General features: G+C 42.2%; 1 protein-coding gene across 1 annotated transcript in view; it reads left to right on the top strand.

Moving 5' to 3' along the window:
• The window catches only part of COL22A1 (collagen type XXII alpha 1 chain), a 221,056-nt gene that overhangs the window by 37,537 nt on the left and 156,621 nt on the right, over positions 1-26,898 (top strand). The window contains exons 3-4 of the mRNA XM_009637043.2: positions 6,663-6,737; positions 25,736-25,847. Of these exons, the coding sequence (XP_009635338.1) occupies positions 6,663-6,737; positions 25,736-25,847 (187 nt within the window). The remainder of the gene's footprint in view (positions 1-6,662; positions 6,738-25,735; positions 25,848-26,898) is intronic.

Below are 26,898 nucleotides of genomic sequence, written 5' to 3'. Positions count from 1 at the left end.
GGGAGGAGGGGCTGGTATGTCAGACGGCTGTGCTGACATTCAGTGGGACGTGGACAGGCTGGAGAGTTGGGCTGAGTGGAACATGATGAAGTTTAACAAGGGCAACTGCCGAGTGCTGCACCTGGAGAGGTCGAACCCCGTACACTAATAGAGGCTGGGGGCTGACCTGCTGGAAAGCAGCTCTGCTCAGAGGGATGTGGGAGTCCTGGTGGATGACAAGCTGACCATGAGCCAGCAGTGTGCCCTTGTTGCCAAGAAGGCCAATGGTATCCTGGGGTGCATTAAGAGGAGCATGGCCAGCAGGTCGAGGGACCCCACCTGGAATACTGTGTCCAGTTCAAGAAAGATGAGGAACTCCTAGAAAGAGTCCAGAGGAGAGCAACTAGGATGATAAAGGGACTGGAGCATCTCCCCTACGAGGAAAGGCTGAGAGAGTTGGGCTTGTTTAGCCTGGAGAAGAGGAGACTGAGAGGGGACCTCATCACACGTACAAATATCTTAAGGATGGAAGTCACGAGGATGGAGCCAGACTCTTTGCAGTGGTGTCCAGCGACAGGACAAGGGGCAATGGGTGCAAACTGAAACATAAGAGGTTTCAGTTGAATATGAGGAAAAACTTCTTTACTCTGAGGGTGACAGAGCACTGGACCAGGCTGCCCAGGGGGGTTGTGGAGTCTCCTTCTCTGGGGATATTCAAAGCCTGCCTGGATGAAGTCCTGTGTAACGTGCTTAGGTGAACGTGCTTTAGCAAGGGGGTTGGACTCGATGATCTCCTGAGGTCCCTTCCAACCTTTGCCATTCTGTGATTCTGTGATTCCTTTCTTCCTTCCTCCTTCCTTCCTTCCTTCCACCACCTCTTTCTCTTTGCTCTTTTCTCTTTCTCCTTTGCTTTTCCCTTTTTTCTATCCCTATTCCTTGACTTTCTTTTGAAATGGCTTGGAGGTGAAGAGACTTAAACTATCAGATCATTCACGTTGTTCTGTTCCAAACTTGCAGCCCTATTATTACACTTTCACGTCAGTGTGTTATTAATGTTAGCTTAACGCTAGTGAAAGTTCCTGAGCTGACATGCTCTTCTGACACATCTCTTACAGTGCATATAATCTATAAGACATACTGTCTCTTTTAATTTTAAAATATTTGACAGCTTTGGGATTTTTTCATAAGAGAATATTCTAAAGGATGATCTGTAAAAGTGAAGCTTAAATCCCTCATCATCAGAGAGATCTCGGTATGATTTACTTACACAAAAGGGTGTTATCTGCAGTTAGATCACTTTCAGAAAACTATGTTGTGCTTCCTTGAACAAGAAGCTCATACAAACCAAGTCAGCTTGTTCAGTGCCAAGCTGGATTCAGAGAAGGATTTCATGGCTATATGAAGCAAGACAGAAAGACCCACATCATTCAGGTTCTTAAGCTTATTCATGATGGGAATTGCTTCTCTTAACTTGAAAGTAAAACTTCTATTGCAAAAGAGATACTCAAGTTCTGTCAATATTGAGTGCAGAGGGAGAGTGGTGCATCCCATCCTAAAACTAGTGTTCAAAGACAGCTGTAGAGGATGCTAAGATAGCTCAGATTAGGTATGAGTTTCTCAGTGCCCAACGTGTCGCACCAAATCTTGGTGTGTTCCCTCTGAAATGAAACATTGCAAAGATCACTGTCTGACTGCGACTGATGGCATCTCCTGAAAGTGTATTCTTGTATCCCTTCGGGGTAATTTTAAGTGTTTCTGTCTATGTTTCAGCTCTAAATCACCGCTTCTCTAAATAGCCAGAGGCTATTTATCTCTTTTGAGTATAGAGGAAATCTAGGAAGAGTAGTCTTTCTATTCAAAAGCCAAGCTTTTTAAATTCCAGTTCTATCTTATTTCTTCAAAACCAGGAATACTCTACCAGGTGCGCAGTCACTGTAAGATATGTGAGTATCTTTTGAAAGCATTTCAGGATACATTTTCTGTAAGCAAATGTCCCCAGTGCTTGGAAACAATCGAATGCCTCTTTTGAAAGATATACAGTGTCCATTTCTTTTGGAGATTCAATGGTCACTACGACTACAATATTATTTCCCAATATTTTCTGTTGTTACTCATTTGTACTTAAGCCGCTCCTGCAGCAGACGTCTTATCAAATGTCTCTCTGTTCCTGAGGACCTTGTAGGGTGGAGCAAAGGAAGACAGGGATCAGGGTGGAAAAACAGAGTACTGGATGTGACACAGTCATCTCCTGCCAGTTCTATGTGCCTGTGGTTATCTGTAAAGATCAACCCAGGAGCAGGGCAGATAGAAAACTGTTGTCCTTGAGTCAGCACCAAGGCTTGCATGAGGCTAAACTGGATTCCCTGTTTTCTCACTGATGTGGGATCTGCAAACAATTCTGAAAAATTTGGAGATCTGTGAAAAAGGAGTGGAAAAGGAGGCTACAAGAATGAAAAAGTTATCTTACATTGAGCAAGTCAACTGCTGAGGAGCCTGTCTCTAGAGGAAGGAAATGAGGTTTCAGGTGACAGCCCTGGATGGACCTTCTGGTTCTAAGAAGCAAGTGACTCTAGGAGAAATTCACCAGCCAACCTAATAAAACACAGTTGTCTTCAGCAAGTTTGGACTACTGGAGCATAACAATAGCAAAAGAGAAGAAAGATATCATGGAAAACATATAGCTGCCTAGTACAACACTAATTATGGGACTTTGAAATAATGATAATGTATCGTTATTAAAAAAATGAAAAATGATTCATATGTATAGCTATAGACCAGTTTGCCTGATCTCACTCACAAAAAAAATAATAATTGGCGTTGAAGCCAGTGAATAAAGTATTACAGCATGGGAATTATTAGGTATTGTTATCCAAGGATTATAATTTTATGAGAAAGAGGTCATCTCTAACAAAACTAATTTCTTTCTGCGGACAGCTACAGTTTGGTTGATATGGTAACTACCTAGATATAATACATTTGTTCTTAGGCATTGTTATTGCCTATTGAATGACATTTGCATTAAAAAGTAACACTCCAGAATGGATTAAGAGCTGACTGATCTCATGTAGCAGGTGTCAGTGGAAAGTCATCATTTCTAGTGCAACTGTAAAAGGGATATATAGCAGTTCTGGTGTTATTAAAGTTTTCCATGAACACCATGGACATAAACGGAAAATCTTTGCTGATAAAATTTGTGGATAAAGCAAAGGATTGACAGAATATTACATGACGTTGAGGACAAGGAAGTAGTTTTAAACAATATGCATTTAAAAGCTCATATAGATTTGAATGACATGGCCAGAGAGTACATAACAAGGACCAGTGGTTGAAAGCTCAGGACAGTCAGTTGTATCTTCTCTTTTGTATATCTGTAAAAGTTTACAAAACACTAGAGATGGAGCTGCAGCTCAGATTTTATTACTCTTTCTGCCATTTGCTGTGGATGCTCATTGCTGCAATTCCTCTAAGCACTGTGAGTGTTTGCTCAAAGTTTGGCCTGGCAGTAGCAGAAAGAATAGGCATAAAGACTCTGCTTTGATGTTCAAATGTTTGTCAGGATTCTCACCAAAGGGCTCCAAAGGAGAGGAACAACTTTTGTCTTGTCTTTCCTATCAATGAACCCCTGCATGTAGCAATGAGACCTGATCGCTGGTTGGGACCGATTGATGTGCACACTGCTCCTTTGGACACAAGTAGCCATGCTGCTGACTTGGATGGTAAAGCACGAACCCCTTTTTTGCCTCTGTGAATTATTATGTAGCTGGAAATTGAGCATTGTGATTATTTTCTTTCCCTTGTGGACTGTTTATGGTTGTGCCTTAGATGCAGACAGGAAGGGAGAAGCAAAAAGGAGCACAGGACGTTTGTAAAATGAAGGCCAAAGTGAGGCCACAGTTCTTTAAGAGGTAATAAGAGATTTAAAGGACAGAGGTGGAAGAAGAGAATCATTTTATTAACTTTGGCATTTCTGTTTTTTGTGGCAAGACAGTTCTGCACCAAGTCAAAGCGCATGAGTTTGCTGTATAGTCCTGTTTCCAAAATAAAAGCTAAAAGCAGGAAGATTTTGCTAGCTCATACTTCCCTTCTAGGAAACCATGGTCCTTTCTAATTGGACCTGGCGGAGAGTGTGTGATGTCATTAAAGACTGGAGTGACGATTTATATCTCTATAATTCAGATATTACCTCCCTGTTGCATGAAGAGTTACACTGCCGTGTCTGAGATGGTTTAGTCTTCCCTGTGTATCTCTCAGGAGTCCCGGGCAGCAGACGTGAATGACATTTTTGTGATTTTATTCATGCCTTCCATTTGTTTACTTTTTATTTGGGGGAATTTTGCTTGTTTTGATTTCTTATGTTGCTTATTTTACTGCATAGCCATACATCTTCCAGTTCCAAGACTGGGGCTCAGAAGTGCTGTTTACTGCACTGACTCAGTGTCTGTAACCAAAAGAGCGTTTGTTGTTAGCAAAAACAAAATTCAGAGCATCAGTATAACATCTGCACGGGGCTTCTGACACTTCTAAGCAATTCTTCTGTCACTACAGCTTGGTTCTGGATGGGAATAGAGGTGGCCTAACTTTGGCTGTTGCAAGTCTTAATGAATGGTTTAAAAGTTTCTCAACTTTTCAAGTTGTCCTGGAAGAGGAGAGGTTCCCTGTTGTGGTGGGAAGTTGTGCAGACCCCTCTGATGGACAGGGACCTACCACATGTTTTCACGTCTCTAATGTTAAGACATAAGCAGGTTTCAGCAAAGTATCCTGGCTTTCAAACCGACAGGCATCAGGGAGCCCAAGAGACTTCTGGCTAAAATGTACACGAAGTGACCCTGTGCATCAATTGGTATTGGTTCCTGGTGTGGTAAAAAAAAAAAAAAAAAAGTGACTACTCTGAATTTTATCTAGAGAAGCAGCAGCCCTAAAGATGGTGCAAAGAAAATCTGAAATGCCCTGGATAACACACACTTGCATGAGTAATCAGTATCTGGCCTCCACCACTGCTGCAGCAAAGGGGTGGCTGGATGTGTTTGACTGCTTTTGATTGCTGTGTTAGTTGTTGGGGCTTCTGGCAATGGCTTTTACAGTCCCCTTTCTTTCCACTGAGCTGAGAGTGCCTCACCTGCAGCTGATAATCTGGACTGCAAATTCATTAGCACAATAAAGCAGGAAAAATATCTGATTTCATTGCTAGGCTTAACCAAACATCGTAGAATGTTGGATTTTTTTACTGAGAGTCAGGAAACAGGAGGAGAGATATAGGGCCTGCTGGCAATGTCCTCAGAAAAGTAATTTTTATCTCATGATTTTGGATGTAGCTTCACAAACAATTCAAAGGAGACCCGCTGTAGAAATTCTTCAGAGAGCCCTATGAGATTGTGCCCCATTAGTGAAGGTGTTGCCTGGGCTTGGGTCACCTTCAGCTCCCGGCTCCGCATCCCTTAGGGAGCAGTTGGTCCTTGCTGCTCCTTTACAGGCACAACAAGTAATGGTACTGAGGGAATAATGTAGTAAACACCAGGTGGAGATGATGCTAAATAACATACGCACCGAGATGAGTATTGCAGCTGCAAAGGATGTATGTATAACCATGTGTGTAACTGGGAAAATGAAGGAATGGGACTAGGCTGTCCTCACCTGGTTGTTCTTTAAGTCAGAGAAAGGACATAAATGTGGGACTGTGCAAGCGGTGAAAAGTCAGGGGTTCATTTTTATATTCTCATTAAACTGATTCCTTGAGCCATCTCTCCCCATTGCTTACAAGTGTGCATTTACCTATTGACCTGGGAAAACAAAACATAAATAAATGTTATGTCATGGCAGGTAAAAGGTGGATAGGTAGCCAGTTCTCTGCAGAAAAGCATTTACCTGTGATTATGTTGATACTAATTGGAAACATGAGAAATGGCTGACAAAGGCTGGGTATTTTCATGACTTTCTTAAAACCTGTGTGTAGGGGTAAATATTTTTCAAAGATTTAGTCATATTTAACATTGCTTTCTGCTTGAACAAACTCAAGAAGCAGACACATAAATAGTTGTGGTCTTGGAGGAGTGTTAACAGGGGAATCACAAGTGATACAGTGAGATATAGGAGAGTGGGCTTCCCTTCTTGTCTATGACACTGGCCTGCGATGGGACCTTGGTGTGACTGAAGTCACTTCATCATTCTGTGCGCTGGATTCCCTTCCCTGTCTTTGCACCTTAGGTTTGAGGTTTTTCTGAGTAGGAACTGTGCTTTCTAAAAAGTCTGGACAGCACCCAGTGTCAGCTGGGCCTTCAGAAATTTCCTTCTAACAAATCTGGGAGTGGAAACATTTGTCCAATTTTATTAAGTTTTTGTGACTTGCATTCAGATTTGCAAACTAGAGAAAGAGAAAAATCTGGAGTGATGTACTAGCTGAGGGAAAGGCTCTGGCCATCTATTCTGTTTAGCTTCTTGGCTGGCCAGTCGTCAAAAAGTGGCTTGAAACCAGACGTAGTGTATTGGGTCTCTTGCCCAGCATGTGGTTGGGTGATAAGGTAGAGGATGAGTATTTAGGGCATGCAGCAACAGGGAACAGAATTATTGCTGTGGGACCATATGCAAGTGTTGGACAAAACCCAGGAGACCTGCCTTTGTTAGTTCTATAGTTTCCAAAATGATGTGTTTACCTGTGATAATTTTGTACTGTTTCTTTTGCTTTTCAGATGTCCTGTGTCCAAATGTCCATGTGGAAGGAGACCGGTTCAAACACACCAATGGGGGGACCGATGAGATTCCAGGTAGAGAGACACACTTTTCTTTTGTACATCTGGGATTTTAAATAATATAACTGGTTGTTTCTAGTGTGATGTTCTGATTCATTACACCTTTCCTAGTAGACATTTTCTTAATCCAACACATATTCGGTGGTGGAGAAGTACATTAGAAACTGCAGGGCTGGAAAAGAGTTACCTGTTGACAGTCGACAGCAAATTAATCATGAGCTTTCTTTTGACATGACAGCAAATTAAAAAGCCAGTGGAGCTTAGTGTGGTAGATGGAGGAATGCAATAAGTCTTGGAGGTGATGGGGTTTTTTTACCACCCCACTTTTGGTGAGTTTCAATGTCCACTTATTTGATCTATGATTGTTGTGGGACATCCAAGAGCAATGGTAATTACCACTGAAGAAATGCTTATATATGTGTACAGAAGAAAACAAAAAAAAGGAAGATAAAAAGTCCCAAGAAGAACCATCTTTTCTGAAACACTAGTGAAAAATCAAGAAGAAAGCTAGTCTGGTGATATCTCTGCTTTTATATGAGTTCTGATACACCTTTCCAGCCAGCTGAAGGACTTAATCTGTCAGATATATGTGTGGGCTGAGCCTCTTTTTGAGCCCCCCAAGACCGTTTGAGCTGTTGGCAGAGAAAACCTGCCCATCAAGGATGCACTGGGAATATCTGTGACTGACCCAAGAACATAAGTCATTGCAGTGGGAGGCTCTTCTGCAACTTGATTATGAGTAGAAATGGTCACGGTCTGACAGCTCTGCTGCTTGCTCAGAGTTTTATCACTGGAGGATTTTCATTGCCTGCACAAAATATCAGTTCCCACTGTGCTGTCTGTAGGCAGCTTATTTTGGCTGCAATCTGATTACATCTAAGCCTGTGATAACGCTGGGCGGTAACATCTTTTCTGTTAGACCCACACTCATATTCCCCAAACACCCATTTTCAACTGCTGTCTATTGCTAGGTCTTGCATTAACCTGTTCTGATAGCCCTGCTGTCACTGGAGCAAATAGTCCTACTGATTTTGAAAAAAAAATGTATTTGCAGTGGAAGGTGCTGCTCAGAATGAGTAGGAAGGTTGTGTGCCTCAGATGATCTTCTGTGTGATCCTTCCCAGAAGAATGGAGTTGCAAATGGCTGCCTGTGTCTACTTGATGTTTAACCGAATTTTAATTCAAGTGCTAGTTCATAGACTCTGTGCTTTTATCTGATGTCAAAAATATATCTTGATCAGTGTAAAGGACAAGAATCCCACTTCAGGTCCAGTGCAAAAGTTTTGAGTAGAGTGAGGTGTAGGTGCATATACGCATTTATATTTATATATGTGTATATATATATATTTATGCTCTTCTGTAAAGTTTTTGACTTATTTTTCCTTTTATCCTCAAATCCCACTTCCCTCCTAAAAAGCAAGTCGATATTCAGCATTTTAACTTAATAGATGACTTTACTGTCTTAGATCTGTAGACTAGTTCAGGTTGGAAAGGTCCTATGGAAATCATCTAGTCCAACCTCCTACTCAAAGCAGGGCCTACTTCAAAGCTAGCTCCACTTTGAAGTTAGAACAGGTTGTTCAGGGCCTCATACAATTGAGTTTTGAGTATCTCCAAAGATGGACATTCCACAGGTCCTCTGGGCAACTGTTCCAGTTTGGTCACTATCACATTGAATAATTTTTTTTCCCCCCTAAATTCTTTTTAACCTAAACAGAATTTCATTTATCTCTGCATGTCTGTTCCCCTGGTTAGACTGATAGCATAGGGCTGTCACCTATTTGACCTAGGGAGCTTCTGTTTACTGTAGAGTGTAAACGGTCACCATGTCATGCAGTCACTTAATAACAGGATTGTTACAGTATTTAATTAAAGGACATCTCTGGCCCGTCTCCACCAGTACAAGAGGATTTGTAGAAGGCTCCTGATTGCTCCTATGTGGTGACACAATAATGATTTTTTTCTCTTCCTGTTCTTGGTGATTAGGAAAATGTATGTTTCTTCTCTGGAAAAAAATAAATGGATATTCTGGGTCTGCTAAGGGTCATTGTGCTGCTGGAGATGGATCAGTATAGGACCAAAATTCTGTTCCACTCCTTATGTACTCCTTACATACTCTATAGCATTTTGTGAAGACTCTGGGCCTCTGGGTCCAATTCCGACAGAAAATGATTGCCTTCTCCCAGCTAAAGTAACTGGAAAATTTCTGTTGTCTTAGTGTGCTGTGTTCCATCTTGCAAAAGGACATGTTGTGCTGTTAGTTATTGCTGAAGGGCTTTTCTGTTCTGCCCCAAAGAGGACTTCTCTTCAGTTTTGAGGAGCAGCCTGCCTGCTGCTCCCTCACGCTTGTCAGAGCGGTTCAGCTCTGGAATTTCTCTGGATTCACCAGTGACCGCACTGGAGGGAGGTTGTTCCTCTGCTACCCAGGTCCTCATATATGCAAAGATTTGCAGTTAATACCTGTATCTTCTGCTCCACTTGGAAGCTTAACGACAACCAAAGTTGATCCTTGCCCAGCAGTGTCCTAGCACAGAACTTCATAGCTATGTCTTGCACAAGCTTGTTTTTATACGGATTCAAAGTGCATCCCCATGGAGTGGAAGATGCAGCAAATTTCATTTTGGGGACAGGGAAGATGCTATTAAAAGGCTTCTCGGATTAAACACCTCTTCCATCTCTCAGACAGGGACAAGACATCAGGACTGAAGGTAAGAGGGACAAAAGTCTTTCCAAGGATTTTTTTTTTTTTTTCCTTATTTTTTTATTGGGTGAAATGCACCAGCAGATGGCACAGGCAATTCTTTCACACAGAACATCACCAGTGCTGGCCCTTTCTGGAATATGAGTTACAGCATGACCTGCTACCTTTCAGTCTGTGTCTGCAGTTAAGTGAAAGTGAATTGAGCCACTTGATTAGTAGAAGTAAAAATAGAAGCTAAGTCACAAAATGAGCTATAAAAGGGCAAACACCGGCAGATGAAGGGAACCAGTGGTGTGACTGAGAGGTGGAAGTTGCATGGGGTTTTGTTAAGTCGGAGGGGTGAGGAGGGTGGCTCCATCCATAATCAAGTGAAAACTGCATCAAAAAGCACATTGTGAGCTGGAAGAGAGCCAACAGCCTAAACTGATATTTTCCTTTTAAAAGACAGGTGATCTTTTGTTTTCTTTAGAGAAACAGAAGTAAGTAAATCTCATCTATCTGGACTTCAGCAAGCATTTGTTGAGTGCTGTATTGAAAATCACTGCTGAAGGGGAAAAGGGTAGAAATTAGCAAAAGTTGTAAAGGGAGCCATAAATGGGCTAGCAGGGAGGTAATGATGAAGTTTCAAGAAAAAGGAGTAAGAAGCCAGAGGGCAGGCAGTGGTGGACCTCCACAGGTCCAGTTTTAGGTCTACTCTTCTCTGTGAGTTATCACTATATGCTTTGGGATTGGAATATCCTTGAAGAAGGAACTGGTTGGCCTCAAAAACCTGGGAGTTTTTCCAACTGACTTGGGACTATAAGTTTAAGAGGCCTGTCCTAATAACAGGACTTTTTGCTGTAAACTCATACTCTGGGAACTGATGGTGTCTTAGTCAGCAGGTGTTTGTAAGTCACAGTGCTTTACAGCTGGGGAAAAAGTCAAAAGACATCACTGGATAAGGTAAAGTAGGTCTTGTAGGGAAGAATTCATGCGAGTGGACAGGGCTTTGGTTACTGCTTATCTAGAAAAGTGTGCTCAGATCTCCTTAGCTCAGGAAAGATGGATTCAGCCTCAAGGAGCTACTAGGGTGTTCAGGAGCCAGAGAGGCTATTTTCAAACAGGAGATTAAAAAACTGGGATTGGTTAATCTTGCAGTGTGCAGGTGGAAAGGGGAGATGCTATTGCTTTCTGCAAATAGATCAGGGGAATAGTGGAAGGGAGATAGTGGAATCACTCAAGCTAAAGGACAAAGAGTATAATAAGAAATGGGTTATCAACTGTTTAAGAGAGACGTTCAAGACATTAGAAGAAGGTTTCAAACCGTCAGAGATATGAAGTACAGGAACAAGTGGTGAAGTAGTACTAACGGAGACAAATAAACAGTGATGGACAGTCATGAGTCCTCTCATAGCAAAGGATTGTACTCTATGACCCTCTGGTATCATAGCATTTAAATAAAAAATCACTATCTGTAGCATTCAGTAAGGCTGCCACAATGAAATAGGATCACATGAGGTAAGAATATGTAGGCAGCTTTACTCTACTACTGGTACAAATTTTGGCAGTGAAGTGAAGCAGTATCCGCTTAACAGTTCATAACATGTAAATTCAGAGTATAAATGTTGCTGCATGCATTGAAAATCACACAGGGAATTTTGAAAGAAAGCAAGAAATCTGGTTAGAATACCAGGATAAACACAGTTTTTCTTCCAGAAAGCCTGATATTTTAAAGCAATGCTTAATGATACTTTAAACAAAGTTCTTAGAGCATCCTTGTGGGTACCATGGGGTTTTTTATCAAGCAGAGAAATGAAGATAAAAGAGGGTTCAACTCATCTGCCCTGAAGTATTAAAAATAACCCTCCAGTTGGAATACTTAATATCTCCTATATTGCTGAATTGTCATTTTGGTTCCATCAGCATTTAACAAAGAATCATGGCCTACTCTTAATCATGACCAGGCAGGAAAACACAAGGATAACTTTTTGCACCCTGAAGATGTGCCTCCTGTGTATTTTTATGAACTTCTACATTGCATCGAAATGACACATGAAAGTTATTGAAAATGAATTCTATTTCTTGAGGTTTTAAAACTTGACATTTGAACTATTTGTATTTTAAACTAGACCTGCAGGACATGGGATTTGGTTGCAGAAATCTGGGTGATCCCTAGAATTAAAAATGGGCTGACCGCTAGTCCTCAACATTATCCACCAGAGGAGAAAACACTCCTTAGCAGCTAGTGACTGCTGCTTTCAGAGGGAATCTGCCACAGAAGTAAAGGAAGACCTGAAATGATTTCCATAAGTGCTAAGAGAAATTAACCCTGGGGAGGGACGCCTCCAACCAATACATCGTGCACCCCATACAAGCCACTCTGGATGGTGTTAATGGGGCAAGGAGGGAACACAGAAGCCCTGACTCTAACTCCTAAGTAGTCACAAAGACTGAGTGTATAAAGAACAGCAGAAATTGCATTATGGGTTGTACCACAGATTGACCTCAGCCTCTAACTCTCTTCCCCATCTCGGAAACCTCCATGCCCAAGTGAGCAAAATGTCAGTGTATTTATGACCTCTGTGCTTTTCTGTAGCTCTATAAAGGATGTTTGTGCATTTTACGATAGAGGCGCTGGTTGTAAAACTAGTACCCTACAATTATAGACTGCAGTGGCTGGGTTTAACTGTCAGCATGTCTCCAGTGTCCTGCGGTTTGCAGCACAGGGTTCGCATTCCAGAGATGCCAGTGACTCACCAGCTAATTATAATATCCCTGGGACTATTTATATTTGACCACTAAAACATGTGGTAGCAGGAGGAAATTGGAGTGTCCAGGCTGTTGAACCTGCAGAACGAGCACATTAGACCAATGTCCTCTGGGGGACAAAAGCGTTTTTGTGGTGCCTGTGCGATGGGCATTTCGCCCTCCTTTTGCATTTGGCAGTCTGTATTATCCCTCTCATAGTCTCCTTGGGAAGCCCCTGAAAAATCCATGAATAGCTGCAGAGATTTGTAATGGATCACTGTCTTCAGACAGTAGATGCACAGACATGGTGGTCACCAGCAAAGACTGCACGTATGAGTGAAGGTGAAGCTGGCTATTCGTGAGGACACCAGCCGCTCCCCTCTCCATCCTCAGTGTTATACCTGTATAGGCAGGACTGGATACACCTGTGATGTGGATGAGAGATGGTGCAGAAGGATGAAGCTTTGCTGGGCCATGGCATAGCCACTTTGCTGCCACATTTTTCAGTGACCCCTCACTAGGCAAAGATAATGGGGAAAGTGCCAAGGGCTTCTTCCTTCCTCCTCCCCCAGTTCTTGCCCTAGGAAGTCCCCCATATCAAATTTCATAAAGAATTATTGGCACTGCCTTGGGAGCTAATGTTCTCCATTCTTTAATGGCAGCGCTAGGTTAACGGTTGGACTTGATGATCTTAAAGGTCTTTTCCAACCTAAACAATTCTATGATTCTATCATCTGCAGAGCTGAATTTGAAACCTGGTTCCCGAGACATGTACATCTATCTATAGTTGCTATATATCCATGAGAAGTATATAAGGAAAGAAGCAGCCGACCTGTACCTGTAGTCCCAAGAGCCATTTCAGCCTCCTGTGAGCTGGAGAAAATGGATGGACTTGTGCTGTGGGGTGGATTTACCCTCTGGCCTGGTAGGTGGAATACTTTCAGTGCAAGGGACCTTAGCGAGACACTTTTAGCTTTGCTTTCTAGGATTCTATGTACTGTGCAATAGCTAATCTTAACATTATAGCCTAGATCATTGCACTTAAAAGATCTTTGAAGTTTTTCAGAGGTTGCCAAATGATTCAGCCCTCTTCAAGGACATTTTCATACCCAGCAACTCCAAGAAAACTACATCAAGCAGACTCCTAAGCGCAGCCACTGCAGTCCTGTGGGCTAGCTTTAACCTGTGCATTAGATGTGTGCTGTGGTACATCCAGTGTCCACATCCCCCACTTATCCATTGCGAGGACCCGTGGTGGTTTCTTTTGGGCTTTTGTACCAAGGAATTTCCTTTCTACAGAAACTAAAGAATTGGGAAGTGAAAGTGTACAGTCACGCCAAGAGGGGGTAGCGTGCCACCGAAGTCTGCATCTGGATTAGGAGCCCAGAAAACTCAAGCATCCTGCAGAGTATGCATAACCATGCTGTCACCAACAGAGCTGGGTTGAGTTCCTTGAGTAAACCCCCCATGTTTTCAATGAATCTTTTTCCTAATATGGGCACAGATGTAGCTATTACCCAACATCGTGGATCTCAGTGGACTTCTGGCACTGTGAATGACCTGACCAATGCTGGGCACCAGATCTGTGCTGGAGCAGGCAGCCTGGCTGAGCTGCTCAAAGACATCAGGAAACATGGAGGATGAATGCTGAAATTACTTTAGAATCTGCTACTGCAAGAAGAAAACTGGTAACAGCTCAGCGGTCCCTGTGAAAGCCTTCCTTTAGTCTGAACCCCAGCAGTGGCAAATTCTGATTTCTGCATTCATGTAAAGGACTTAGCAAGGGTTAACCATGCTCAGGAATGTGCACATGAAGTATTCAGATCTACCTGCATATTAGAAAAACAAAAATAAATCTATCCCTAAAGGCTTTTTTTTTTCTTTTTGGCTTGTAGTATTTACTTTCTCCCAGAAGTTAAACAAGCCATGAATTTTTCGTATTCCAGTGCATTTGAGATTGATGAAAAGGAAATAAATTCAATTTTTGACTATTCATAGCTGAAGAAGCAACCAGCCCTTTGGCTGTAAAAAGACTAATAGTCTGGCTGACTATGAGGTACTTCGAGATATTTCTTGGTCCAAATATTTTAGAGCAATTCTACCTGAGAAAGAGATTTCTGCAAAAGAGGTGCCTGGAGAAACCATCCCATAGATTCTTCATCAGTGCACGCTGTTTGGCCGTTGCGCACACATGATGGGATGAAGGTACAGATATAATTTCAATAAACTCCTCCGAACACCTGGAGTTAAATCAGCCTGTCTGATGTGAATGGTCTCTGATGGCAGCTCTGACCAGGTTTTGGTTTACCTGTAGATCATAGAATCATAGAATCACTTTGGTTGGAAAAGACCTTTGAGATCATCGAGTCCAACCTTTAACCTAACCCTGCCATCCCATCACTAAACCATGTGCCTAAGCACCTCATCTATCTTTCTTTTAAATACCTCCAGGGATGAGGACTCGACCACCTCCCTGGGCAGCCCATTCCAGAGCCTGACAACTCTTTTGGTGAAGAAGTTTTTCCTAACGTCTAGCCTAAACCTGCCCTGGCACAGCTTCAAACCATTCCCCCTCATCCTATCATCTGTTACCAGGGAGAAGAGGCCGACCCCCACTTCACTACAGCCTCCTGTCAGGCAGTTGTAGAGGGCAATCAGGTCTCCCCTCAGCCTCCTCTTCTCCAGCCTAAATAACCCCAGTTCCCTCAGCCACTCCTCATATGACTTGTGCTCCAGACCCCTCACCAGCTTGGTTGCTCTCCTCTGGACATGTTCCAGCAACGCAACATCTTTCTTGTAGTGAGGGGCCCAAAACTGAACACAGTCTATTTTGTACTGATCATCTGGCATAAAGCAACCACCACACTCTTAGAGAGCAGTCCCTACCTGCTTTCAAGTCAGGTCTTGCTCATAGCACCTAAAATTAATGGGGATATTTTTATTTTCATGAACAACGTGTTGATGGGGTTTTCCTATAGCCCAGATAATAGCATTACAAGGGGACTTTAGCAGGCTATGTCTTTGTAGAGTCTTTTTCCTCAAATACATTTTCTTACCCTGAAAATAATACCAGCCTCTCATAGAAGCAAGCAGTAAGAATTGTCGCTGGTTATGCTGAACTCATCAGTCCTGCCACTCTGCTCTCATAAACAGTTAGCCGCTGTCATTTTTTCTCAGCTGTATGTATAGAGTCCTCTTGGGTCCACTGTGCTGCCAACAAAACTTTTATTCAAAGAAATGTAGTGTCCTACCCTCCCCACTCCTGTCCCAAGCGGTGAGTTTTGCAGTGATGCCATTTTATGGCTTTCCAGAGGAACGCAGAGCACCTTAGCGCCCGAGGAACAAAAATGAGGACTTCAAAATAGAGGAACTAATTAAAATCAGAACCTAATACAAATGGCCATGGTAAGTTCAGCTGGTGCAAGCCTATCTGGCATACAAGGACATCAAAGGAATAATGAACCCCTGTTTAATCTTGTAAATCACTGGAGCAGGAAAGGAGCTGAAAGAGGGACCGTGGCACTAAGCCAGGTGTCCATCACTGAGAAAATGGGGAATGACTTCAACCCAGAAAAGCCTTCAGTAATGAGGCAAAGAGTTCAGTGTCAAAACCAGCTTTCAGTGTCGTTCAATATGCCACTTGCAACTGTCCGAAAACCGAGAGGCAAATGGGTAAGAGAGAATGAGTGGGCTGCTGCAGATAAACAGCGCAATGCAGCACACAAAGCGGTGTGTTATTAACGTGAGATCAGGTGCTGAAAGGTCCTGCCACAGAGGCAGCCACTGTAGATGTGTGTTTATTTCCCGTTTTTACAACAGGCATGGGGTCAGATTGCAACAGCCCTTTCCACCACGTGGGATGGCTGTAACTGTATATTCACTTATTTGCTTGTGGTCTTCACCTCTCTCTCACACTGTCTCTTTGGCCTAATTTTCTCATTGGTTTTATATCCCTTTTAGCTTTCCTGAAGCGTTATCTTTCCTTTCCTGTGTAAAGCTGCCAAGTGCTGTATCTGACCCCTGTTTTTGACTGAAGCTGTAGGCTGATGTTTCCGAAACAGGGTGTCCCCATAGCTCAGCCTGGTCATCGCCTGCTCACCTGCCTCGCTCCTTCCCGAAGCTTGTTCCTTTTTGAGGTATAACTCTGTTATATTCCTCAAGCAAAGTTTCTGCTTCTCATAATCCCTGATGTGGATTGGTGCTTGAGCTGAGATCAAGACCTTTTTGTGATCTGCATGGGACTCTTGTGGCCTGCTTCTTTGCTGGGGACAAGGAAAAGTAGAAATTGCATCTCCCACGCGTTGTGATGCAGAGGAAGCAAACCAGGATCAGTAAACCAACAGCCTGAGTGGTGGCATCATACATCAGGGGCAAATCTGGTTTATTATTGTTATAAAACTGAGACCATCTAAAGGGTTCTCTAAGGCAACTTATGGAGAATCACCTGGAAGGTAGCAAGCTTGCTGGAAGATACCTGATTCATGCTGGTCTAAGTGCTGTTCCGTGTGCTTCAACAAAGCCTCATTATCAGCCTAAGCTCTTAGCTGCTGTCCTCACTGAAGTCCGGTGGATCCAGCGAGAAGAAAGTCAGACCAGCATGAAGTGCTGCTTAAATCCCAACCATAGCATCTGTGGAAAAAAAGGGCAACTGGTTAATAGCAAGAACCTCTGTAAAACACCCTTTAATCTATAGGATTTGGAAAATTTTGTAGTTCCAAAATTCCTTTGCAAGCTGCTTGTAAAATATAGCAAATTAATTTTTTTACTGATGTGCAACCCCTTTAGTCACCACGCTGCTTCATGCAGGGTTTGTAGGCATACCGTAAATCTCTCTGGTTTGTTCCTCCAGAGGTACAGTCCCTAATGCTTTGGGAATAAGTCAGACAACCATGGCTGCATGATGTTGCTGCATCAAACTGTTGAGCTGGGAGTGCTAAATGTGGGGTGAATTATCTATGCAAAAAATAAGCTGCTGCTTTTTCTGTCTCTGCTGGAGAGGTGATCTAGAGAGGAATAAAACAGTACAAGGAGAGAGAATTCCATTGTAAGACTTTGGAAATCACTTTTTTCGACAGCCAGAGTTAAAAAAATTTAGTCCAGTAAAAGACTTCTTGTAAGACTTTGGAAATCACTTTTTTCGACAGCTAGAGAGAGTTAAAAAAATTTAGTCCAGTAAAAGACTTTATTTGAAACCCCATTTTGCAATCATTCACAATGAGGCAGGTCTAAACAGTATCTGAGCTGCAGGACTCTGACCTTACCTGTTGTCTAGATGACCATGAGCAAACAAGTGACACCTGTGTGCCCCATGGAGATGCTGGGACAATGTGAAGATTTAGCATCTGGCTGCTTTGACATTGACCCCAGTGTTGTCCTCATAGGCATCTCACTGACCCAAGAAAGAAGAAAAGGGCTTTGGCTGCCTCCTGCCAACACTGAAGGTTGATAGCATCAGTGTGCACCTCACCCCCTCCTAAATACCGCTCCTTGCTGCCAAGTGGAACTGTGGTTGGGGCCGTGATATACTGATATGGATGTAGATAATTTTAATGTGGTGGAAGAGCCTTGGAGACAAAGACTTCAGTGAGCTCTTAAAAATATCCCTAATATCTGACTGTCTGTCAGCTCTTGCTGGGATTTCCTTTCCTGTCGAGGAAGGAATGTCGGGAACAGCAAAAATATTGTAGCAGATGATGGATACTATAACAATAACAGCAACACGTGTTGAGTAAAGCAGGAGGTCTCCCCTTCAGGGCTTGGACACTTTTACTTCTATTCCAGCCCTGAACTGAGACATATCTTGGCTGTCCAGAAATAGCTGGTTTCAGCCTAGAGCATTGTGGAAGATAATGATGCCATAGGTTTAGATACGGCAGAAGAAAAATACCCCTCATCTACACAGACTTTAGGTAACTAATTGCCAGACATAGCTGGTTAAATGCACTATTTAACTTCAGAATATGTCATGATAACATTTTTTCTGTTATTTTTTAAAGTATATATTAACACATAAGGTAACAAAGACAGGTAACAAAAATGAAGGCTTTTTATAGTAGCAATAGCCTTGCAGACCATACTGGAGGAATTGAAAGGGACGTTCAGGATCTAGTGAGCATGCAGGCTCTTCCTTGTGAGCACAGGCAATCCGTGAAAGCCTAACTTTCAAGACGGCAGAAATGTTGGGCAAGAAAATTGATAATATCTTTTATTTGCTGAAAGACTCCCAAGTGATACTGTTCTTCCTAAGAATTTATACACTCCTCTAGTCTACCATAAAGTTTATTGCCATTGACCTCCCTCTAGTAAAAGTAACATATGTTGTTTTATCACAGGCAATACAGTTTGCTATTTTCAGAAGTCTCAGAGAACTGGTAGCTGATGACAACCTCCCTGACCTTGGCTATTGGTGATACTCCATCAATACTTTGACAAGGCTGGTAATTCAGCTGAGAGTTTAAGCAAGACCAGAGTATGGAGCAATTTCTGCAAAAGCTGGTTTGTTTTATATTAGTGCCTGTGGCTGGAAATCCTCCATAATAAATATATTCCGGACACATCACCTGTGGCTCTGATGTCCAGTGCCTTTCCTGATTTCTCTCTCACCTGCTTTACACATTCCCCTCCAGGCCATTGTCTCACCAGAAACTTTCACAATTAGAAGTAGCCCAGTGGTTCCCCCTGTGAGTGTTGCCTTGGGCTCCTTGGGAATGCAAAGCAGGAGACTTCTCAGAAGGTGTCTTCAGACTAAAGAAGAAGTTAATGGCTCTGTCCTGCTTTGAGAAGACTTTCCAAATCTGCACACTGCTGTGTTTTCTGGCTATTAAAACTTCTCTTTGTTGCTCTGGTTTTCTGGGTTTGGGTGCTGGTTTAATTTGGGGTTTTGGGGTTTTTTTTGCTCCTGAACACAGGACAGGCAGGAAAAACCTCAACATGCACACTAGCTGCCACCGTGCTGTCATTATCAGATCCTTAATGGAGCCAGGCAGAAATCCATCTCATTCTCAGGGCAACCTACCATGGGCCTTTTAGTTATGAAAGGATGGATGTCATGCGGATGAAGCGAGACTCTTCTCAGTGGTGCTCAGTAACAGAACAAGGGGCAATGGGCACAAACTGAAGCATAAGAGGTTCCAGCTGAATATGAAGATGAACTTATTTACTTTGAGGGTGACAGAGCACTGGACCAGGCTGCCCAGGGGGGTTGTAGAGTCTCCTTCTCTGGAGATACTCAAAACCCGCCTGGATGATGTCTTGTGCAACCTGCTCTGGGTGACCCTGCTTTAGCAGGGGGGTTGGACTGGATGATCTCCAGAGGTCCTTCCAACCCTTGCCATTCTGTGATTCTGTAATTCTGTGATTCTATGATTCTGTGATCTTGAAACAAATGTTGTAGGACCACTGGACAAGTACAGAGCTGTTTGATCATCCTTTGGCCACGCTTTAGGGTGTGGTTGGGTGCAGTGTGGACATCTCTCCTATAAAAGAGAATCTGGTTGCATATTACAGACAATGCAGAAATTACCCAGTGCCGAGTTTTGCCCATCTTTTCCCTGTAACAGGCAGATCTGGGGGTGTTTTCTGATTCTGGAAAAATGGGCTCCTTCCTGTAAGGCAGTTATTACTCTCAAGTAAGGAGACATTCGGCTGATTTGATCAGCAGAGCAGTGCATAAGAAATTGCTTGTCAAGCCAAATATGCTGTTAGCTTCTCTTTCAGGTCACTATTTTAATTTTAATGTTAATGGACTAGAGTGTGCTGCTTTTCAGGAGATGTAATCATGTTAGAGGGTTTCAGTGGCCCCATATTGTTTTAGTAGCTATAATGAAGTAGGAGGCTTGTGATCACAGAGCATTATTCATTTTATTAATTGCCATATTTACGGCATTACTGATTAAAAAGTTTATAAGCCAACTGGGAAACCACACCTGCCCTGGTACACAACAAAACCACCTTTTAAATCAAAGCAACTGAGAACAGGAAAGTCCCACCCTTTCATCCTGTGCTTGAGCTTGGTGCAATGACTGCATAACCATACCTTTGTCCCTGCTAATTTAGGAGGGTATGTTCCTTCCCATTTCACTTGTGGAAAGGACAGTGAAGGATCTCATTTTCACTATGGCACTGACAGCGTGGTTCCTCCTTGGTGATGGAAAATACAACGGGCAGCCCATATTTCTGCTGTTACTCCAGCCCAGAAATGCTGTACGACAGACTAAATGGCCAGTAAGGTGTTTGGGGAAAGATCTAAGTGAGGTGTTTCCACTGCACTGTTAGCACTGGAGAAATGATTACAGCATCACCTGATTTTTACATTAACATTGTGGTTCAAGACTAAATTAAAAGCATCATGCTGCCTCCCTCACAATCCCAGTTCCAGCCCTAAATTCAACAAGGAAACATACTCAACCCATAGTGCTTCCAAGCACATGAAGTAAACAACCACAACAACAACATGACAATAATAATAGTAGTAGTAATAATAATAATTAATATATTTCATATACAGATTATATATTTTGTCTTGTCCTTCAGCTGAAATAATCTTAGAGGTTACTTTAAAGCACAAGCTCATTTTAAAGTTTCCCTAGATGTCTTCTTCCCAGTCCCACCTGGACAATCTGCCTTGATGAATTTCTCAGCTCAAATGACAATATTTTGAGTTTGCTTCTTTCCTCTCCCACTTAGATGTGGAATGGTATCTGTTTAAGAAGACTCTTATAATAAATGATCAGGATAGCAAACTTAAGATATTGCTAGTCTGCATTTAAAAACCTGAAACCTTTATTCAGTCCTGGAGGAAAATGAGACAGTGTAAATGTAATTTATGTGTGATTAGTTAGCATTTTTTTTTGCCTTTCTTCTGCCTCATTCAGTGCACAAAATGGGTAGCATTCCCTATGAGTGGAATATATCCCACCTAATTTCAGCAATCTGAAAATTACTGTCTGTATGGGCTCCCTTTCTGCTGCATGGAAGGAGGTATGCGCTGCCAAATGGTGATTCAGCCTGTCTTTAAATAGGTCTGAGACAGATGTGATGAATTGTCTTCCTAGAGACTCCTATACTTCTCTGCTGACCCACAAGGGAACCAAAGCAACCTGCATACATCAGATGTCTCCTTTTCAGACAGCTAAAATTAGGAGAGATGCATCTCATCCTCAGCAAAGTTCTTCGTTGTTTAGTATGGCCTGATGACATTTTTTTTGGTAATGCTACTGAAATACTTTAGCAACAAAAGTGTCCATCACCTCCATGGGCTTTGGTTGGCCATGGAGTATCTAAGAGTGGAGGCTGTCTCACCAGATACAGACCTTTATAGGTGAGGTTTGGTATGCAGCCCAAGCATCCTAAGCTCTCTTTAGGTCAATGGAGAGAAATATGCAGTTTTGGCATCTGGTTTAGTATGAAATTAATCTTTCCTTAGAAGTGCCGGTATTTGCCTCTCTGTGCCTAACTGAGAGTCTCTGTTATTACCCTGCCTAGAGAGCTGACATTTAGCCAGATGAACCCCATGTGAAGTGCTCTGTAAACATGAATTATTTTGTTTCATAGCTCCCTCTAAGGAAAGTGGAGGCAATATCTCAATTTGACACAGAAAAAATTAATAGTGTAATTAAAACAAAACCATTTGCTGGTTTTGAGTGTGGACTCTGACACATCTAGGGCTTAACTTTCCCATGGATGTACATGACGTTTTTCAAAGAACAATCCTCATTCATTTTTTAATGAAAAATATATCAAGGCATTTGCAATTTGCCGATCCATAGCCCGAATAAGAAAAATCATATTATGATTTACCTATGTGTTTTATTCAATCCTGAATGCAAATGAGATAGTCTAAGTTATGAGCCTGACTTATTTTCATTACATCAAGTTCTGCTTGAATTCAGTGCACAAAATGGGTAGCATTCCCTATGAGTGGAATATATCCCACCTAATTTCAGCAATCTGAAAATTACTGTCTGTATGGGCTCCCTTTCTGCTGCATGGAAGGAGGTATGCGCTGCCAAATGGTGATTCAGCCTGTCTTTAAATAGGTCTGAGACAGATGTGATGAATTGTCTTCCTAGAGACTCCTATACTTCTCTGCTGACCCACAAGGGAACCAAAGCAACCTGCATACATCAGATGTCTCCTTTTCAGACAGCTAAAATTAGGAGAGATGCATCTCATCCTCAGCAAAGTTCTTCGTTGTTTAGTATGGCCTGATGACATTTTTTTTGGTAATGCTACTGAAATACTTTAGCAACAAAAGTGTCCATCACCTCCATGGGCTTTGGTTGGCCATGGAGTATCTAAGAGTGGAGGCTGTCTCACCAGATACAGACCTTTATAGGTGAGGTTTGGTATGCAGCCCAAGCATCCTAAGCTCTCTTTAGGTCAATGGAGAGAAATATGCAGTTTTGGCATCTGGTTTAGTATGAAATTAATCTTTCCTTAGAAGTGCCGGTATTTGCCTCTCTGTGCCTAACTGAGAGTCTCTGTTATTACCCTGCCTAGAGAGCTGACATTTAGCCAGATGAACCCCATGTGAAGTGCTCTGTAAACATGAATTATTTTGTTTCATAGCTCCCTCTAAGGAAAGTGGAGGCAATATCTCAATTTGACACAGAAAAAATTAATAGTGTAATTAAAACAAAACCATTTGCTGGTTTTGAGTGTGGACTCTGACACATCTAGGGCTTAACTTTCCCATGGATGTACATGACGTTTTTCAAAGAACAATCCTCATTCATTTTTTAATGAAAAATATATCAAGGCATTTGCAATTTGCCGATCCATAGCCCGAATAAGAAAAATCATATTATGATTTACCTGTGTGTTTTATTCAATCCTGAATGCAAATGAGATAGTCTAAGTTATGAGCCTGACTTATTTTCATTACATCAAGTTCTGCTTGAAAATTAGTTTTAATATCCGTGCATATGTTTCACGGTGTTACTTAGGCTCTGTAAACTGCACGTTGTTAGGAAATCTCAGGAAAAAAAAAAAAGAGATTGATTACATCTGACTCTTAACTTGTTTCCACTGGAAAAGCATGCTAGTGTGCACACCTTCACAGTTGCTCGTGATGTAAACGTTAGCTTGAGTTGTCAGAGAAAGGTGAGAGAAAGTTTAGGTCTGAGCTAATGATGAGAAAACTTAGCAAGAAGTTCTTGTCAGATCATCTCCTTGTGTATTTTGAGCAACGGACCTTTATGAGCTCCACTAGATGAGCAATACTCCACAGCCTGAGGACTCTGGTGACTTGACATTACAACGTCACTTGGGCAGCGCTTCAGCCTTCACCATTCACAGCTCAGCTGCTGTGAATGGTTAGCAATCTCCCTTACCAGCAACATTCACCTGCCTTCCTCATGTTTCTATGATTGGTGTAGATGAAGGATATGTGCTGCATGGCGAAATGACCTACGGGAAGGTTTGTATGGACAGGTCATACTGGTTTTTATGTGATAGCCAGAAGGGAGCTCTCATGTTCTGGTAGGGTCTATTTGCTACGATTTATGTCTGTGATCATGGCTGATCACAGGATGTCAGAAGGGTGTATCACTGGAGTTGTTGCAGAGGTGATTATGAGGTGGAGCCACGAGGCCCTGGAGCATCTTAACTGCCTTATCTGCCCTCCTGACTGTCCAGCAATAGCTGGAAATAGAGTGGACAGGAGAGAAAAGCTGTTGACAGCCAGGACAGTTACTGTAATATAAAAGGCCTCAACTTGGCACCAGGCAACCATTTCTACCTTTGCAAACAATTAAGATTATATTTCCTCAGAAAAAGCTATTTCTTTTGAAAAAGCTCCATGATGGAAGCCTTATGTTTTATTTGCTGTCTGCTGTCACATCTTGATTTGCCTCAGGACTGGCCTACAGAGGGTTTTTTGCACCTATTTATTCCTTTACATTTGAAGAATTATTTCATTAGGTGGGTGCCTTTTCCTCTTGCAGCTGTTTTCAAGCCTTGCAGTGGCTTTCAGCTTATGAGTTGTGAAAGGTTCACGAGGGCAATTAAAAAACCCAAGAATCTTAGGGCCTAAGCTTACCACACAAAAATGTTTATCTATCCTATAAAAGTTTTAGGACCTTACTAAATGAACAAAGTTAAAAGCACTGCCATAGTTTAAAATCAATTTATCAAAACAAGCTACTATAATATCAACAGTTTTGTGTGCTGGAATTACACCCACAGGAGTTAATTTGTGTAATTGTATATGTATGAGGGGGAGATGAGTTTGGAATAGCCCAAATAAAAGAAAAACACAGGTTCTCTACTCAGTCACTCTCAACCTGGCTTTTGCAGTGTCTTTGCCTCTAACTCTACAGCGTGTATGGTTATGGGAGCAGCTATTAGTTTGGATGTGCATCCTGTGGAGCCAGTCTGGAGCTAAAAGGAGGATGGTTGCATCCCATCCACATAGTACAGCACCTCCAGGAATTGGATACAGTCAGGAGCATGGCACAATTGTACCCCCACTGTCCCTGGCAGGGTTTACCAGCTGGGACTTCATGACAAGAAAGCGTGGGTTCATTGTGGCTGGGACCATATTGACTCTGGAGGTGCACAGACCCATATGTGTGGTTTATGCTTAAGCTAATAAGCCTTGTCAGAACAAAATCAGAAGCTTTACACAAATGTCTGCACTCAAGATTAATAGCTCACAGTAATGAGTTGATTGGACTAAGACTAAGTTGTATTAAAATGATATGAAAAGTGTGTATAGTCAGGTGTCTTGGACTAGCGGTTTTCAATAAAGACATGGACCTGTTAGAGTGCATACAGAGGAGGCCATGAAAATCTTCAGAGGGCTGGAACACCTCTGCTATGAAGAAAGGCTGAAAGAGTTGGGGTTGTTCAGCCTGGAGAAGGGAGGACTCCAGGGAGACCTCATTGTGGCCTTTCAATATATAGAAAGGGCTTATAAGAAAGACAGAGAGAGCCTTTTTACCAAGGCCTCTAGTGACAAGATGGGGGGCAACAGTTTTTAACTGAAAGAGAGTAGATTTCAATTGGAGATAAGGAAAAAAAAAATTTTGATGAGGGTGGTGAGACACTGGAAGAGGTTGCCCAGAGAAGCTGTAGATGCCCCATGATTGGAAGTGTTGAAGGTCAGGCTGGGTGGGGCTTTGAGCAACCTGCTCTAGTTGAAGATGTCCCTGCCCATGGCAAGGGGTTGGGATTAGATGATCTTTGAAGATCCCTTCCAACCCAAATGGTTCTGTGATTCTATGGTCCTATGGTTCTATGAATAAGTGTTTCAGTCTGCACCTGTGCATTTTTCTACATGGAGATTAATGAATTATACAGAATTTTCAAGGTGTTGTAGCAACGCAAACAGTAACTATTGATTTCTGGAGAACTGTGTTCTAATCTCTCCAGGACTTGTTGCAGTTTGAATTTATGCTTCTTTTTGAGTTTTTGGACTAAGCAGATTAGACCATGTCAGAATTTTGTTCTGGCTTTTCCCAACAAGAACAAGATTAATCTCTGAAGTGCTGTGTTTGTGGGCTAAAATAACTACCTAAGTACAGCTGAAGACATGTCCAATGGCCTGATTAATGTCTTGTATTTACATTTCTGTTATGGACAGGATTTGACCTGATGGATTCATTCAGTGTGAGACAGATTTTTGGAATGAAAGAAAATGGAATTCAGAGCGCTTATGTACGACTTGGAAGCTTCCCTGTTGTTCAGAAAACTGAGTGAGTACCCTATTTTTTCACTTTATTTTCATCTGAGCCTCTGCTTTTAGTCTGGAGAAGACTGAGAGGGGACCTCATCAACACATACAAATATCTTAAGGGTGGATGTCACGAGGATGGAGCCAGACTCTTCGCAGTGGTGCCCAGTGACAAGATAAGGGGCAATAGGTACAAACTGAAACATAAGAGGTTTCAGTTGAATATGAGGAAAAACTTCTTTACTTTCAGGGTGACAGAGCACTGGACCAGGCTGCCCAGGGGGGTTGTGGAGTCTCCTTCTCTGGAGATATTGAAAGCCTGCCTGGACCAAGTCCTGTGTAACATGCCCTAGAAGAACCTGCTTTAGCGGGGGGGTTGGACTAGATGACCTCCTGAGGTCCCTTCCAACCTTTGCCATTCTGTGATTTACATTATTTGGTTCCTCTAGGTTAACCTTGTAGTAGTTATCTAGTACCTACACATATATTGCTGGTTTGATCAGCTCTTCACTTCTGCCGGCACAGAAGTTATACAATGTGGTTGGGAGCCTCCGCATGAGCTACAGGCTCCATCCTGGTAGAGTATGAGCTGGTTTCAGTGTATCTATCTCAATGGTTGTGAGGAGCGATATCAAGCAATTCACAAAAAAAACTTAAGGCTTAGTAAATAGCTTCTAAAAGGAATAGTTGATAGCACTGCCACCGAGATATATATTTGCTAATAATTTGCTAAGACCAGTTCCTAGTAGATGTTGTTATCAGTTAGCTAATACGAGTTTGGGCCTCCTAAAAGAAAGAGCAATTTTTAATCCTGTGTCAACATGGATTCAGTCCTTGGAGCCTTTTATGACCCGAGGCTGACAGTTGTGTCACAGTCTGTCAGAAAGGTTTCTCTTCGGGTTGTCATTTGAGTCCTGCTAGCATTAGCCTTGAAAAGAGTGAGTGCATAATTTCACTGAGTAACCATGAGCCATAGATTGAATTGTTGTCATTAACATTTTTGCAGTAAATTTCTCTGTGCTGGTTTGAACTTCAGCTTAAAAAATCAATAGTAATTGTTTTCCTTCTTATGG

Source organism: Egretta garzetta, unplaced genomic scaffold, assembly GCF_000687185.1.
Source record: "Egretta garzetta isolate BGI_Z169 unplaced genomic scaffold, ASM68718v1 scaffold74, whole genome shotgun sequence".
NCBI classification, from domain to species: domain Eukaryota; kingdom Metazoa; phylum Chordata; class Aves; order Pelecaniformes; family Ardeidae; genus Egretta; species Egretta garzetta.
The sequence above is the reverse complement of the archived record's forward strand: the minus strand, read 5'-3'. Positions and strand labels throughout refer to the sequence as shown.